Below are 16,420 nucleotides of genomic sequence, written 5' to 3' on the forward strand. Positions count from 1 at the left end.
GCCTTGACTCTTCATTCATACCTGAATCTGCATTCGTGTCTCCCATGATTATTTTCTCTTTTCATGTCTGTCTTCTCTTACTATTCAGACTTCCCTGTAAGCATGAGTCTATATAGCATAGTGTCTAATATATAAAATGCACTCAATAAATATGCCTTGAATAAAGTATATTAGGATCTTTCTTTGTTTCAAGATCCATATTTTGATATTCATAATCAAACATAACTTCAAGAAAGAAAATGAAGAATTTATTTCTATTGCTAAAAATATTCATATATACTATGTTGTTAATTATATACGAACTATTACATCTGTTGGGATTAGGACCTGGAGTCTGATTCTTCATTTCATGTATTACACCAATATGTTTGCTCTAAAAGATGAGGCCAGACATGGTGGCTCATGCCTGTTATCCCTGAACTTTGAGAGGCCAAGGTGAGAGTATTGCTTGAGCCCAGGAGTTTGAGACTAGCCTGGGCAACATAGAGTGACCACCCCCCCACCATCTCTAAAACAATAAAAAATTAGCTGAGAGTAGTGGTGCACACCTGTAGTCCCAACTGTTGGGGAGACTGAGGTGAGAGGAGCTCTTTAACCTGGGAGGTCAAGGCTGCAGTGAGTCGTGATTGCAACTTTGCATTTCAGCCTAGGTGACGAGGGAGATCTGTCGAAGGAGGAATAAAAAGAAGAGGAAGAAGAAGAGGAGGAGGAAGAGGAAGGAAGGAGGAGGAGGGGAGGAAGAGGAGGAAACAGAGGAGGAGGAGGAGGAGGAAGAATAAGAAGGAGGAGGAGGGGGAGGAGGAGTAGGAAAAGAAGAAAGAAGAACTGCAGGTAGTTACTATTTGGATTGCTTCACCCCACCTCCCCACCATACCCCAGCCTACTTGTTTTACTGCCAGATAATACATCTAACAGCAATCCAACTATAAAATATTAATACATAGGCATTTGACTATTACAACTGAAGGAAAATTGTAGCTATCACTGGAGATGAACAGGATCACCCAAGTACATTTAATGGACTGTAATAAACCACATTTCTTCACAGCATGATTCAAATGCCTTTCCTCAATTTACAATTAACTGATATCCACAACTGGTTACTTTGGGAACTTTGTACTCCTGCTTTGGGAAAACAAACAAGGCTGTTTTTTTTTTTTTTTTTTTTTTTTGTGGTTATCATATAAAAATAACTTCTCACATCTGAGATCTTTCAAGCTTCCTCTCACTTGCCAAGTTTGCCTCCCCTTCCTGGTTTACACTTTTAATAATGTTCATGTACTTCTCCGGCGAAACCCTAGACTCCTGACCTCCTTGCTAGAGGTGAGAATGATTAGTGACTGCTTTGCGGTTCCCCAAAGCTCCTCCTACCCAGACGGTGACAGTTCGGATGCTGAGGTTGGAAAGCAGGACAAGGGACACTCCTGAGTGCAGCTTGGAGCAGGGGAAGTCGAATTCCGGGGACTGAAGAGGCCGCGCAGGGGACCAGAGCGTGCGATGCGGAGTGTGGACTTCTTGGGTCGTACCCCAGCAACTCACGCTGCAGGGGATTCGCCTCTCCGGCCCTGCAGCCCGGCGCGGGCCGCTGTCCACAGTGGGAGGTGCTGAAAGCAGCGAGCGGGTGCGGGGGCGGCGAGGCGGACGGCTGCTCCAAGCGCCCCCCTCCTCGCTCCGCGGCTCCTCCAGCCCTCCCCTCCTCCCGCAGCCATGTTCCACACGCGGGGAGGGGTGGGGGGAGGGGAGAGGCACGGGGGATCAGGGCGGAGAGAGCCTGCTGTGCCTCGGGGAAGGAGGGGATGAGAGTTGGGGGGAGCAGCGGGAGGAGGCGGTGGCAGCGGCTAGCGAGGAGACAGCGCTGGGTCCTGCAGTAGGACTCCCAGGAGCCACCATCATGGTGAAGAGGAAGAGCTCCGAGGGCCAGGAGCAGGACGGCGGCCGCGGCATCCCCCTGCCGATCCAGACCTTCCTGTGGCGGCAAACCAGGTGAGGGGCGCAGAGGGCGCGCCGCGGGCCGCCCTGGGCTGGGGGCGCTCCTGGGGCCGCCCGGGTCGCCGTTGCCGCCGCTGCCGCTGAGGCCGCGCCACAGCCTGCAGCTCCCTCTCTGGGGCTGGAAAACAACCCTCTGCACCCGCTTAAAAACACGCATTAAAATATGTGTGTATATCTTTCAGTGAAGTTTGACGACAAGCAGATTGGCAGTTGTCGAATAAATATATACATTATTTAGGGGGTGGGAGGGCAGAGAGCCTGGGAAGAGGGGGTGGGGAGCTAGGAAAGATAATTATGACTGGTTGTGCTCCTGCATCCAATTCCCCCTCCATCTCCTGCTGTAATTCTAGCCCGGTGACCTGTTGTTTTTCCAGCTCCTGTTTGGCGAATATCTGCTATGCCCACTTGTTAACCATTTTGCTCAGATTAATCTCCCCAATTAAAGCTCCTGAGGATTTGTGATAAGGGACTCCCCCCATCCCCACAACCCCGGAAAGGCCTGACAGCTATTCAAATAAACAGAAAAGATTTTCTTTATTATTATTATTTTAGAGATTTGTCAGATAAAAAATTAGATCCTGGAAATCATGACCCACAAGCCATGTTCAATTTTCAGTTTTTATTATGACTGTACACGTAAGTAATTCACCACTTCTGGCCACTGGCGATTTAAAATCTTAAAAGTCTTCAGAATAAAAGCGGATACCGAAAACCATCGAGATCCACTTCTCTTTCATATATGCAATTACACATGTAAAAGAAAATGTCATCAGCTGTTCAACACCTGCTCATTAACAAGCTATAAGGAAGCATGAAATTTGAATTTCATAGCACCCTGTCTTATTCATTACAAAATATGTCACAAGGATGCTTTAATAGTAATTTTACTTATGTTTATTAACAAATATCTCTATTAATTTTCAGTGCATTTTTGAGGCCCAAACTGGGGAAGCAATATGAAGCTTCTTGTGTGGTATGTGATTTTCACCATTTGATAATTATTTCCCTATTCCATGTGGTGGTTTGAACCCAAAGAAAGATTTTAAATCAAACGGACTATATACATTAATTCACTTGGCAAATATTATTGATCACCTATTTTGTGCCAGGCACAATTTTCTGTGCTGGAATAGAACAATGGTAAAAACAAATAGAATGTTTACATTCTAGTGGAAAGGGGGCAAGCCACAACCAAATAAGTAAATACATAGTAAGCCAGATGGTGGCAAGTACTATGCAGAAAAATTAAGCAAGGAGAGATACTGGGAAGCACTAGAGATGGGAGTTGTATAAACAATGGATAGATAAGGCTTATCTATTAATGTGAACCTAGGCCAAAGTCACAACGGGAAGGGAGGGAAGGATAGCTGAGGGAAGAACAGAGAAAACAAGTTAAAGGAACTTAGCATCTACTGAGGAGTAAGTGAAAGGATGGGGAGGGATCCAGTGGTAGAATAAAGGACAGAGAGAACAGAGAACCAGGTGGTGGAGGGTTTGTTTTCCCCCTGCAAGTGTGAAGTCAAATCCTTAATCAACAAAACAGGCTGTTACAGTGGAAGTTCATATGATGCAGTGCCTGTGAAAGAACTCCTTGAACAAAATATGTGCAATTCTGCACTTTTATGTCTTGCCTATGTTCTGCAATTCTAAAAATGAATAACATAAAATAACTATGAAAATAATACTGTTAATATTTATACAAAGTAAAATGCATTTGTCCTGAGATTCTAAGGGAATCTTATATTCCTACAAATTCTCATTTTACAAATTGGGAAAATAAGATACAAAATCATGAAGCAAAATTGAAATGGACTTTTCACAGCCTTCATTAGTATTTGGAGCTTATCCAAAAGTCTTTACATTAGATTTATAACATAAAAATGGAGATCTACCAATTTGGATATTGCCATTCATATTTACAAATAGCTATGCAGATGACCTTGTGGTAAAGAGCTCTGAGATGTGTTAGAGCAAAAAATTCTGATGAAAGCCAGCTGGAGAGTTAAACACGTACATGCCCACCCAAGGAGGAATTTGTTTTGTTGCATCTCCTGTCCTTCAATGTTGTCACAAACATATATATTTTTTTTTATTTTAACTTTCTTATAAGCACCTTTTAATGGAATTTGTTGTTGAACTTAGCTTGTGAGAATGATTTGACATTTGAAATCTCAGGCTTTCTTAACCATGCTGACAATTATACTAGCTTAAAATAATCTTGACTTTTCTCTGTTCTTGGCAAAGATACTTCTGACATTTTTAATGTAGCCACAAAATATCAAATAGTTGTTATATTAATGGATAGATAAGGCTAGAGATATATAGATCTCAATATAGAAAACAACTTTCAAAGTTTCAAAAAAATATTAAAAGTTGTATTAGTGACGCTTAAGGAGAGAATGACATTACCCAGAACGCTCTGAGATTATGAAATGCATACTCATCCTCTACAATATACTAATTAGAATGTATAAATTCTTTGTCATCTTTTAGTGTCTAATATACTCATCCTTTACTTAATGAGTACTTACATACCTGAGGACTGATGAATTTTATAATAAATATTTGTATTTACATCACCAACATATCGAAATGCCTTTATGTAGTTTCTTAAAGCAAAATGTTACAACTCTCATTATACTCTTTACCAAAACCTCAGTGTACCCTTCATTAAAAACATGAATTTCTTATTTTTCTTTTTTTGAATCAAAAAGTAAAAAGTTTTCTTTGGAAATCTCTGTAGTAAGCCATATTAGAATATCTGCCTTTCTCACAGGTATCCTAATAATTCCAGTAACACAGTTTGAACATTTGGGACTTGTATTGTGATTATTATTTAGAACATTTATACAATTTTCTTGACTGGGGTATCAAGTATCAATCATGTTCTTACAAGCTAAATGTTTATTAAATTTATTGTAATATTTAGTAACTACATTTTCTCCAACACCTTACAGTGATATTCCCCTCCTCCCTCAAAAGAAAAAAAATAGTTGACTAGGTCAGCTTTGGTACTTGTTCTGGAATGCTATACTCTCTGATGCGCTCTGAGTATCCCTGGCGACTATAGAAAATTTAATAACCAACAAAGTTAAGATAGCTTATTTTCCTCCTCCCTCCCCCCTTCCTGCTCTCCCTTCCTTTCTTTCTTTCTTCCACAGATGCATTAAGTTATCTTTTACTGTTTTAGGCATTAGGTAGAGAGTGTTCTGTGCTAGGTCATTGCTAGGCCATGAAATAAATCAGGGACTCCAAAATCAGAATTCTTGAAAAAGTTGTATCTTAGTTAACACCAGTGGAAGAAATTGACATAAATTCTGTGTCTCAAGACACTTTCACAAAGAACTCATTTTGGTCTGCACTTGTGACAGCCTTTTGGATGACTCAGCAACGTTTTATAAAATATACATCCAGAAATCTCATGAGGTTAAATGTGTTGTTCCTGTTTGTTAGCGGAAGCTTACTTTAACAGAAATAAAAATCATTTATTAATTCAAGCCACTTACTTTGGCTCAAAAGCCTGCAAATGGGTAGATAATAGAAAATTAGTACTGACCCATTGTATATCAACGTATACAAGAAAATGCAGTGAGTGCACCCTAAAGAATTTGGTCCGGCAATTTGCATCTTTTAATGGGTACAATAACTTGCTGTTCATTTTTCATTAATCAGAATGCTCAATTTCTTAGTTTACATGATTTTGGATTTTGGGTTTTCTTGTTGTTTTTGTTTTGTATTTACAGTCCTTTGAGCGAGTGTTGGTAGAAAACAAGCTGCATGGCCTCTCTCCAGCTCTCTCTGAAGCCATCCAGAGCATTTCCAGATGGGAACTTGTGCAAGCTGCTTTGCCTCATGTCCTCCACTGCACTGCAACCCTGCTTTCAAACCGAAACAAGCTAGGTTGGTGCCCTGTATTACTTCTTTATGGCATGTCATTGCCCTTGTGTTCAACACTGATCATAATAACCTGTATTGAGTATTTACTGTTTTCTCAAGTACTGTGCATACATTATCTCATTTAATTATCACAAAATCTCACATTTATACTATCATTATTTTCATTTTACCAGTAAGGAAACTGGCTGTCATGTTTTGAATGGTTTAATTTTACAAGTAATATGTGAATATATTCTCCTCTTAAACATTAAAATAGACTGGGCATGGTGGCTCACGCCTGTAATCCTATTACTTTGGGAGGCCGAAGCAGGTGAATCACCTGAGGTCGGGAGTTTGAGACTAGCCTGGCTAACATGGTGAAACCCCACCTCTACGAAAAATACAAATTAACTGAGTGTGGTGATATGCACCTGTAATCTCAGCTACTCGGGATGCTGAGGCAGGAGAATCACTTGAACCCAGGAGGCAGAGTTTGTAGTGAGCCAGGATCACACCACTGCACTCCAGCATGGGCAACAGAGTGAGACTCCATCTCAAAAAAAGTTAAAATATTAGAGGTAAGCTAAGACCTTCACTTGCCCAAGATGAGTCCTAGCCAAGGTTGTCCACTTTGCTCTCTCAATTCCTAAAGCAGCCACTCTCATGAATTGGGCATATTTGCCTCCGACACTTACTAACTTTGTAGTACTGTGTGTATGTGTGCACTTGTGCATAAAGACTATGTTTTAGAATATTTTACAGATTGCTTTTCTCATCTGGCAATGTGTCCTACCCATGTACCCCATGTTAGTGTACATGCTTTTCTCTATCCCATTTCCTTCCCTCGTTTGGGCTCTGCTCAAATATTATTTCTGTAGAGGGACCTTTCTAGGTCACATTGTGTAAAGTAGGATAGCTTTTATCTTCAGAGCCTATATTTTTAACCACTATGCTGCCTATTTGGAAATATATCTGGGTATCTAACTGAAGAAAAGTGATTCATGCAGTTTCTGCCCCCATGGCAGCATATCATTCTGCAGAGATTGCAGCCAATAGGGGAGTCCAAAAAACAAGAATGAGCCCTTTTAGCAGTGGTTATAAGAAGTATAGAGAAAGCAAGTATATTCTTCCTTCCCAGACCCAATGTTGACATCCATTGCTCTGGTCACAGAGTTTGCTTTAACCTGCCTGTGTAATTGTCCCATGCAGGCCACCAGGATAAACTGGGTGTTGCTGAGACAAAGCTCCTTCACACTCTGCACTGGATGCTTCTGGAAGCTCCCCAGGACTGCAACAATGAGCGGTTTGGGGGTACAGACAGAGGCTCCAGCTGGGGTGGCAGCAGCAGCGCTTTCATCCATCAAGTTGAAAATCAGGGTTCTCCAGGGCAGCCTTGCCAAAGCAGCCCTAATGACGAAGAAGAGAACAACCGAAGGAAGATCTTCCAGAACTCCATGGCTACTGTGGAGCTCTTTGTATTTCTGTTTGCTCCCCTGGTACACAGGATCAAGGTAATCAGAAAGCCAGTGTTAGGGCTGGAGTGGGTGGAGATGTGGTGAGGGTGGACTTCAAATGATATTTCCATATTTGGTCGGCCATGTCTTTGTATGACTGTACAGCAAATCAAGGCATGGAGAACTTTATTTCTATGTTAAACTACTGAACATTGCTTCAAAAACACAAATTTCCACATACCGTTTACCGACTTAAAAAATCTTCAGTGGTTGTCCCTCTGCCTCATGATAATGCCCAACATATTAAGCATAGAATAAAAGGTCCAGCATGACATAGGGTTTAAATTGTTTTCTTGATGTATCAACTGTCGGTCCCTACTGGCCACCTCATGATCCAGCATTTGAAGCCACGGGAGCCATTCCCAGAATTTGCTCTTGCTGATTGCTTTACTCTCCTTTACCCCTCTATTCCTGTCATAGTCCTCAAATTGAAACTTAAATGTCATCTTTAACATGAAGCTATTCCTTAGACCTCACCATCTAGATGTCATTACTACCTCCTTTGCATCTTTACAGCATTTTGTAACTACCTCTGTTACAATACAGGGTCTAAGTTTTAGCCGGGTACAGTGGCTCATGCCTGTAATCCCAGAACTTTGGGAAGCAGAGGCAGGTGAATCACCTGAGGTCGGGAGTTCCGAGCCAGCCTGGCCAGCATGGCAGAACTCCATCTCTACTAAAAATACAAAAATTAGCCAGGAGTGGTGGCACACACCTGTAGTCCCGGCTACTCGGGAGGCTGAGGGAGGAGAATTACTTGAACCCAGCAGGCACAGGCTGTAGTGAGATCGTGCCACCACACTCCAGCCTGGGTGACAAAGCAAGACTCCGCCTCAAAAAAAATGTTCTAACTTTTTATGTGCCATGGACTTTTATAGAGTTGGGTATAGCCTAAGAATTGCTTTCTAAAATATTTTTAAATGATTAAAATACAAAACATAGGATTACATGGAAACCAGTTATCTCAAAATACCATCATATCCATCTGCCCCTGGACTTGAAGGAGACGATGTAATTTGAAATCATTGTGCCACCACTTTCTAGCTGTGTGATTTTGTTGATATTACTTCACCCCTTAGTTGCTCTAACATGGGGTGAATATGTGTAAGACACACTGCAGTTCCAACGCATGAAAAGAAATCAAGAACTAATTGTTACTTCTGTGTTAACAAATTTCATTTAAGTTCTAAGGTAAGAATTGATATGTTCATCTTCTCTTTAATAGAATGTTATAACCCAGTGAATAGATCAAGTTAGCAGTGGTTCAAGTTAGCAGTGTATTTATGAAGGTGGTTTTGAACATTCACAGTCACCATGAGGGAAACAAACTAGTATTTTCATTCATTTTTAGTTTCCTAAAAAATTCACTTTCCACTAACTCTGTCCATTGCTGGGCGAAATAGATTTGAAACTACCTATAAATTCCCAAAATGAAACACATACATTGGCCACATTGCCCATCAAACATACTAAAACTTTTAGATATCAAGTCAAATTAAATTGCCATTTTAAAATCTCTAGCTTTCCATTTTAATGTCTTTTGTACGTGTGATACTTAGTAGAAAGCACTACTTTAATGGAGACTGTCTACCTGGTCTGTGAGCCCTGCAGGACCTACCCCTGTATACCTCCTGGGCCTTATCTCCCTCTAACTCACTGGCCTTTCTCTCATTCACGAACCACCTTCAGGCTTGTGGGAGGCTCACCCTCAAACTCAACAAGTGCATTTTTGTGTTCCAATCCTTGCACTGTTTTTTTCAACTTGAAACATTTACCTCACCTCCTACACTCAGGTTTTCACATGGCCATGTACTTGTCCTTGGTTTATTCACAACTCAAATGCCAACATTTCAGAAAGTACTTCCCTGGTTTATCTCAAGCCACTAGCATGTTATCCTACATTCTTTTTTCCTTGTTAGCACTTATCAATACCTGGAATTATTTATTCATTTTTCTGAATGCTTGCTAGTTGTCTTCAACCTCACCGAACAGAGGTCCTTGAGTGAAGGCAGACTGCCTGTCCAAGTGACAACTCTATCTCTAGTGTCTCAAACCGTGTTTGGCATATACAAAGCTCTCAATAAATGTTTAATGGCTGATTCACCGACTAGACCCATCATTGTCAGAAGCTGATCCAAGTGCTAAAAACAGCATGCTTAGGAATGAAGCCTTTAAAATGGAGAGGACAGGAAAGAAGTCTTAGAAAGTAGCCCATAAAGATGTTTATAGGTTGACAAATATCATCTGGAAAAATGTGGGAATATAGGAGTGCCCAGGGTGGCCATAATTTTATTTTTAAGACACGGCTGGGAGTCTAAGTTTTGGAAACAGTTAAGCCTGTATTTAAATCCAGTGCCTGCTGCTCTCTACTATAGGACATTGAGCAAATAATTTCTATAATTTATACAGCTTTTTCAAGTATAAATTGGACCTAATAATAAATTTATAGGGCGTTATAAAGATTAAACAAGTTATATATAGTATTCAACCTGATACAAAGGAAGTCGTTAACAAATGTTAGTTGTCTTTAGAGTTGTTATTTTATGCTGTTGGTATTGTGTATTATTAGTAGAAAAGAAGTAAGATCTCCTTTCAGGAGAGACTACTCAAATAATTGAAAGAGCTGGCTTAAGACCCCATGTTTAACTTGTGGTTTGGGAATGGAGCATTTATAAAAGAGTGACAGTTCATATGACATACTACAGAATGATTGATATACATGAATAATTATTGTTAGTGGTATAATAGCATTTTTATTATATTATCACTATAGTTTCATCATTTTGTCATTCCTATGAGAGAAGTATTATTCTTGATGCTATAGAGAATAAAAATTATTCAGTCAATAACTTTTGCCACAAGGCCTTTTCTCTTTGAGGGATGTCTGCTTTTTTCAAGTTGTTGGGGAATGTACAATCTCTAGATCAAGATTTCTCAGTCTTGGCATTGTTGGCATTTGGGGCCAGATAATGCTTTGTTGTGTGGTATACTGTCCCATGCATTGTAGGATATTTAGTAGAATTTCTGGCCTCCATCCATTAGATGCCAGCAACAGACCCTTGCCCCTGAGTTGTGCCAACCACAGATAACTCTAAATGTTGCCAAATATTCACAGGTAGGTTTGTGGAAGGGAAATGGTCCTGACTGAGAGCCACTGCCTTACATCTTTCATTTGCCTGCTGGTTATCAGGCTTTGTTGTGGCCTACCTTCTTTCCCTACCCATGTAAATTTCCCCTCACCAGCACCATTAATGTTCTTTTATCCCTATGCTTCTTTGCAGTTGCTTTTCATGACTCCAACTCCAGATCAAGACCAAAATTCTCCTTTTCTATTCCTACTGAGAAATCTGTATGCTACTGGGGAAACTACGCTACCATCCAGACTAATGCTTCTGCAATGCTGTGGTCTCTAAACCCAGTCTGTTGTGTTGCCTGGCTTGTCAGTCCTTTCCTTGATTTTCCCCCTCAGGTTCCCACTCAGCACTTAGTGTTTCAGGATGGGGCATATATAAGACATGGTGCTATAGGAGGTCAAAACTTAATCAAAGCATGAACCCATGCCTCCATATCCTCACCTCCCTCTTATTTATTCTTCAACCTCTTATTCTTGCTTCTATTTGCCTCTATTACGTGACAAAAAAATTTCACTATCATTTCTAATTTTTACAACTGCCATCAGGGATGTGTGTCTTTGTATTCATTTTACCAAAAGGGAAATTGAGGTCGAGAGATAACAATAAAGATGGTGAGTAGCAAAGGTGGAATTCAAACGCAATCCCATCTGATTTTGTACAAAACTACACTGTTTCTTAGGTTCCTGTGCCAGAGATTTTTGTTTGTTTGTTTTGTTTTGTTTTTTACTTAGGTCATGAATAACCTCTGAGTTGTTTAATCTCTATTTGCAGCCCTCATTTCATTAAACCTTGCTGCATTCGAAACTACCATCATGCCCTCTTCTTGAAAGGTTTGATTCTCCTGGTGACAGCACACCCTTCTGGTTCTTCTTGCATCTCTGACTGTGTCTGCTCTATCTCTATTGAAATTCATCTATTTTGCCTGCTCCTTTAACATTGGGGTTTCCCAGAGATGCATTCTTGACACTGTTCTTTTCACTCTCCCTTCTCCTAGGAAGACTTCCTCTGGCTCCATTTATCATGTGTGTCCTGCAGGCTGAGGTCACCTAATTCTACATTTCAAATCCAGGCTCCTATCTTTGCCTCTAGACCAAATTGTCAAATGACCTCTCCAAATGGATAATCCATGGAAAATTCAAACTTCACCTGCAATGAGCCCTGTCCCTAGAGTCTATATTTTAGATAATGTATACATTCACAAAAACTCAAACTACCTTTGACTATCCATCATCCTTACTTGCACATTGCACTACTCACAGAGTCTCTTAAATATTTTGTCTCTTAATTATTTCCCAAATTCATCACATTTTATTTTTTATCCCTATTTCCTACCTTAACCCAAGCCCTTAATCATATCTTACATGGACCCTTTACTTGGGCCACTTTCTAACTAGATTCAGTCTACTGGCTTGTCTCATAAAATATAACCTCAACACCAAGGTGACCTATCAAAATGTAGACAATATCACCAACATACATTGAGTACAATTCCAGCTTCTTAGTCTGGTAAACTGGGCTCTCTATGACCTGTTTCGCCTGTCTGTGAGCTCCATATGTTTGAAGTCTCCCCAAGAACATAACATGCATTTTTTTCAGATCATTTCTATTATGTTGGTCTTGCTGACTGGAATGCCCTTATACCTTTCCTCTCTGTTTAGAAAACTCCTACTTATACTTTAGGAGTTCATTTGAGATCTGTCTTTCCTTCTTTATTTCCATAATATTCTAAGTACAGCTTTATTGTTATACTTTGTTTATTATCATGCCTTTATGTGTCTCTCTCTCCCATTAGATTCTAAATGGCCTGTGTGTAGGAATTATCATTGTACCCATGGTAGCTAACATAATATCTGTGTTTAGTAGGTATTTAATTAATATTAAAGTGAATAAATTAGTTCACTAATTAGTAAATAACTAATATAAACTAATATAAATGACTCATCCTTTTGTAACACAGTGTATTATTCAATGCATATTTTATATTCTTTTAATTTATGATTAGCTCAAATAGTTTATATAAAATTCATAGTTTGAAAATCCTGTTTAATATATTATTAATTTGAGACTGAATTTAATTTTATCAGTGAAAAAATGACAAATATTTGTTAAACTAAGGCATTTTCTTTAAATATGGTAACAACATTGTCATGATTTTGTCATATTCACTTGTTTTTTCAACAAATACTTATCAAGTGCCTACTATATGCTAGCTACAATTCAATGTGCTGGAGAAACAGAAGGAAATAAAACAAAAAGCAAGCCCTTCAGGGGATTTTAACAAAATCCATATGTGTAAAGTAAACAACTTTAAAATGGAACTTAAAATAATAGTTGTTTGCTTAAATCTTTCTAAGCTACTAGTAAATAAATTTAGAATTGCTTCATGACATCATGGAAACAGATTCTCAGTGAAAGCAAGAAAAGCATCTAAAATGTGGGTATATTGCCTCTACCTGTGCTTACACTTCTGGCTTTTCTCAGGACCCTTCTAGGCTATCTGCTTCACAACTGTTTGAATGATAAAGAGTGTCATCTCCAGTTATTGAGTTTCTGCTTGTGTATGTATACCTAGCATTGTGTGTTCCATTAAAAGGAACTCTGGAAGAGACATTAAAGTCCCAGAGTTTTTACATTCATCCAACTTAGGAAAACTTACAAAAGAAGATACCAACACAAGAGAAGGCCATAAGTGCTGCAGGGATTCAGATCTGAAGAGTGATTGGATTTATTTGGAGAAGGTAAAACATATTCAGTTAATGAACGCATTAATTTGGTATGGTATTGATGCTCAAGAGGAAATGCACAGAAGAAGATGTCAACTTGTATTCAAGAAATATACAATCTTCTTGGAGATGTATCAAGTAAAACAAAGTGATGAGCATGACCATCAGTGAGTGCTATGCCAAGCTAATAGATCAGATGTTAAAGCCCAGGATTTCAGTACAAGAGAGATTACTCCCTGCTGCAGTTTCTACTGGAGTTTTACTTGTGTCAGGATTTCATATGAGCAACATGGAAAAGGACTGAATTCAGAAACTAAGAAACCATTAAAACCAGGTCAATTGAGGTTTGGTTCCTGTATATGTGGAGACAAATCTGAGAAGATTTTCTTAATATTAATTTCCTGCATCTACATACAATACCATGCAGACTTCCTCATGTCCATTCCAAGGGAATTTGGGTTACTCTCTTCTTAACTCCACACCTGTCTGTCTAACTGCTTACTTGGTATCTCTAGCTTAATGTTCAACAGGTATCTCATGTCTAAAACTAGGGTTCTGAAATCCCCAAATCTGCTCCTCCTTCATCTTACCTATCTTTCTTAATTGCAAAGCCAAAAATCCTTGACATCTTTTTCTCACACTCCACTGTCAGACTACTAGCAAATTCTCTAAGTTGTATCTTCAAAATGCATTGAGAATCTACCACTTTGCATTTTGCCCTCTACTAGTACCCCTCATCTAATCATCTTTCACCTAGATGATAACAATAGCTTCTGAAATAGTCTCTTCTTTCACCATTGCCCTTTCTCAAACTATTCTCAACAGCCTGAGTGAACCTATTAAAATATACATGTAGTCATGTCACTCTGCTACTCAAAACCTTACAGTGGCTTCTCATCTTAATAATTGCTAAAGTCCTTATCATGACCTAGCAGGCAGTTCATTATCTAGCACTCAAGGACTTCTCCAATTTTATTTTTTTCTACTTTTCTCACATTCACTTGACTCTGGCCACACCGTCTCTTGGCTACTTATGAACACGCTAGGCACACTTAGGGCCTTTGTGTTTGCTGACCCTCTTTCATGGAATACTTTTCCTGGAGATAGTTACATGATACAGCCTTCATTTTATTCATAACTTTACTCAAAAGTCACTTTCTCAGTAAGGCTTCAACTGACCTTCTGGTCTAAAATGAAAACACTTTGGCTGACACAGCCCTTGACTTCTTCCCTGCGCTATGAACAGAGATTTTTGTATGCCTTATTCACTGTTGTATTTAGAACCTAGAATAGCACCAGGCATATGGTAGGTGCTGTATAAATATTTACAGAATAAATGCAGAATGAATTTAGCCAAATCCTTTATGTGCTTTTCTAATACTTCTGCAGTGAATCCTAGAGACTTTTTCCCATTGTGGTAACTGAGTAGCTCTGTTGCCAAGTAGTGTCAGAATCCCAGTCTAACCTTTAGGTTTCTTTGCACTATGTATAGAGTTGCTTTTCTTTTTTTTATTTTTCCTGTTGCTTCTAAGTTCTTTTCCTTCTGTCTCAATGGTTTTCAACCTCAGCTATGTGTGAGAATCACCAGGGGGATCTTTAGAAAATCTCACAGGATTCTAATTTAATAGGTCTGAGTAGGGGAGGTAAGTGATACCTGGGCCTCTTAGATTTAAAAGCTCCCCTGGTGATTATAATATGCAAGCTGGGGTTGCAAATCATTGCTCTAAGTGAGTTCCCGGGTCTCAGATGTATTAATTAATCTGTGATCACATTCTCTGCTTCTATATTTACATTGTTTTGAGAGACTGGGGTGTTTAAGACATAATCTCAGAATGTCACATATTTATACTTATACAATAAGATATTGCATTTTAAACATCTCAGCCTCTCAAAGCAATGTGAAGATGTGAAGAGAAAGCAGATAATATACTCTTAAAAGATACTTTAAATCACAGATAAATGAGTGAGCATGGGTTGCAAAGTCAGCCCTATTCAGCAAGTATTTATTGAGTGTCTGTTGTGCACACAGTTCCTAATGCTGTATTAAACACTGTGATGATGCTCAGGGCTGAGAGGGAAGGAGGGTGCCTGATTTATCCTTGTCCTTAAGAAATTAAAGGTTTTCAAGACAACATTACAAAATAATACACTATGAAGTGTCAAAATGTATGTACCTGATTCCATAAAATATAAGAAAAGATATGGACTGGGAAATAGAAAGTCAAAATAGTCAATGTCTGAATGTTTTGCCTTATGAGGGAGAAATAAGAACAATTAAGTAATTAAGAGGAATGATAATGATAACCATTAAGATGGAGTCTCACTCTGCCGCCGGGCTGGAGTGCAATGGTGCAATCTCGGCTCACTGCAAGCTCCAACTCCCTTGTTCAAGCAATTTGCCTGCCTCAGCCTCCCAAGTAGCTGGGATTACAGGCACGCACCACCATGGCCAGCCAATTTTTGTATTTTTAGTAGCGACAGGGTTTCACCATGTTGGCCAGGATGGTCTTTATCTCCTGACCATGTGATTCACCAGCCTCAGCCTCCTAAAGTGTTGGGATTACAGGCGTGAGCCACCATGACTGGCTGAAAGAAACGTTTTGATTGGTCATTAATTTTGGATAAACCAGACAATTGGGATTTTCATAGTAATTACAGTGATAACTTTGGGTCACTAGTTTATTCTAGAAACATTCATCTGAGTGATGAGAGAAGGTTTGGCAGATAAATCCAGTCTGAAAATAACCTTGTGAGTGATGTTAATCCTTGCATTGATTGGTCTCTTTTAGCAGTTGTTACCTACCAGTTATTGGACATAGATCTTCTCTTTCCCCCCCTCTCCCCTTACCAGGAATCTGACCTCACCTTCCGCCTGGCCAGTGGGCTTGTTATATGGCAGCCCATGTGGGAACACAGACAGCCTGAAGTCTCTGGCTTTACTGCACTGGTAAAGCCCATCAGGAACATCATCACAGGTTTGTAACTTGGACACTCAGTGGGACAGTATTAACAGATTCTCTCACACATAGTAGTTAGAGTGACAGGATGATTTGCCCTAAGAAGTAAAAAAGAAGCAAATACCTCCATGGAGTTAAGTGTCATAATATAGGGCTTATTCACATGAGGCGAAACTACTCTGAATCAAGAGCACATATTTTTCTATTACAAACTTTGGGCAATTCAT

At 39.5% G+C, this 16,420-nt stretch overlaps 1 protein-coding gene across 12 annotated transcripts in view; it reads left to right on the forward strand.

Moving 5' to 3' along the window:
• The first annotated feature begins 1,289 nt into the window (after positions 1-1,289).
• Positions 1,290-16,420, forward strand: part of UNC80 (unc-80 homolog, NALCN channel complex subunit) — a 224,811-nt gene continuing 209,680 nt past the window's right edge. For 4 of the 12 annotated variants that reach the window (XM_017546781.2, XM_017546788.2, XM_017546782.2 and 1 more), the window contains exons 1-5: positions 1,294-1,983; positions 2,914-2,962; positions 5,733-5,889; positions 7,075-7,376; positions 16,088-16,211. In XM_017546781.2, the coding sequence (XP_017402270.1) occupies positions 1,892-1,983; positions 2,914-2,962; positions 5,733-5,889; positions 7,075-7,376; positions 16,088-16,211 (724 nt within the window). In that variant the 5' untranslated portion in view covers positions 1,294-1,891. Of the gene's footprint in view, positions 1,984-2,913; positions 2,963-5,732; positions 5,890-7,074; positions 7,377-16,087; positions 16,212-16,420 lie in introns of all 12 variants that reach the window. The other 8 variants (XM_017546789.2, XM_017546785.2, XM_017546783.2 and 5 more) reach the window with 3 other exon arrangements.

The sequence above is a fragment of the Cebus imitator genome, unplaced genomic scaffold, assembly GCF_001604975.1.
Source record: "Cebus imitator isolate Cc_AM_T3 unplaced genomic scaffold, Cebus_imitator-1.0 Scaffold191, whole genome shotgun sequence".
NCBI classification, from domain to species: Eukaryota; Metazoa; Chordata; class Mammalia; order Primates; family Cebidae; genus Cebus; species Cebus imitator.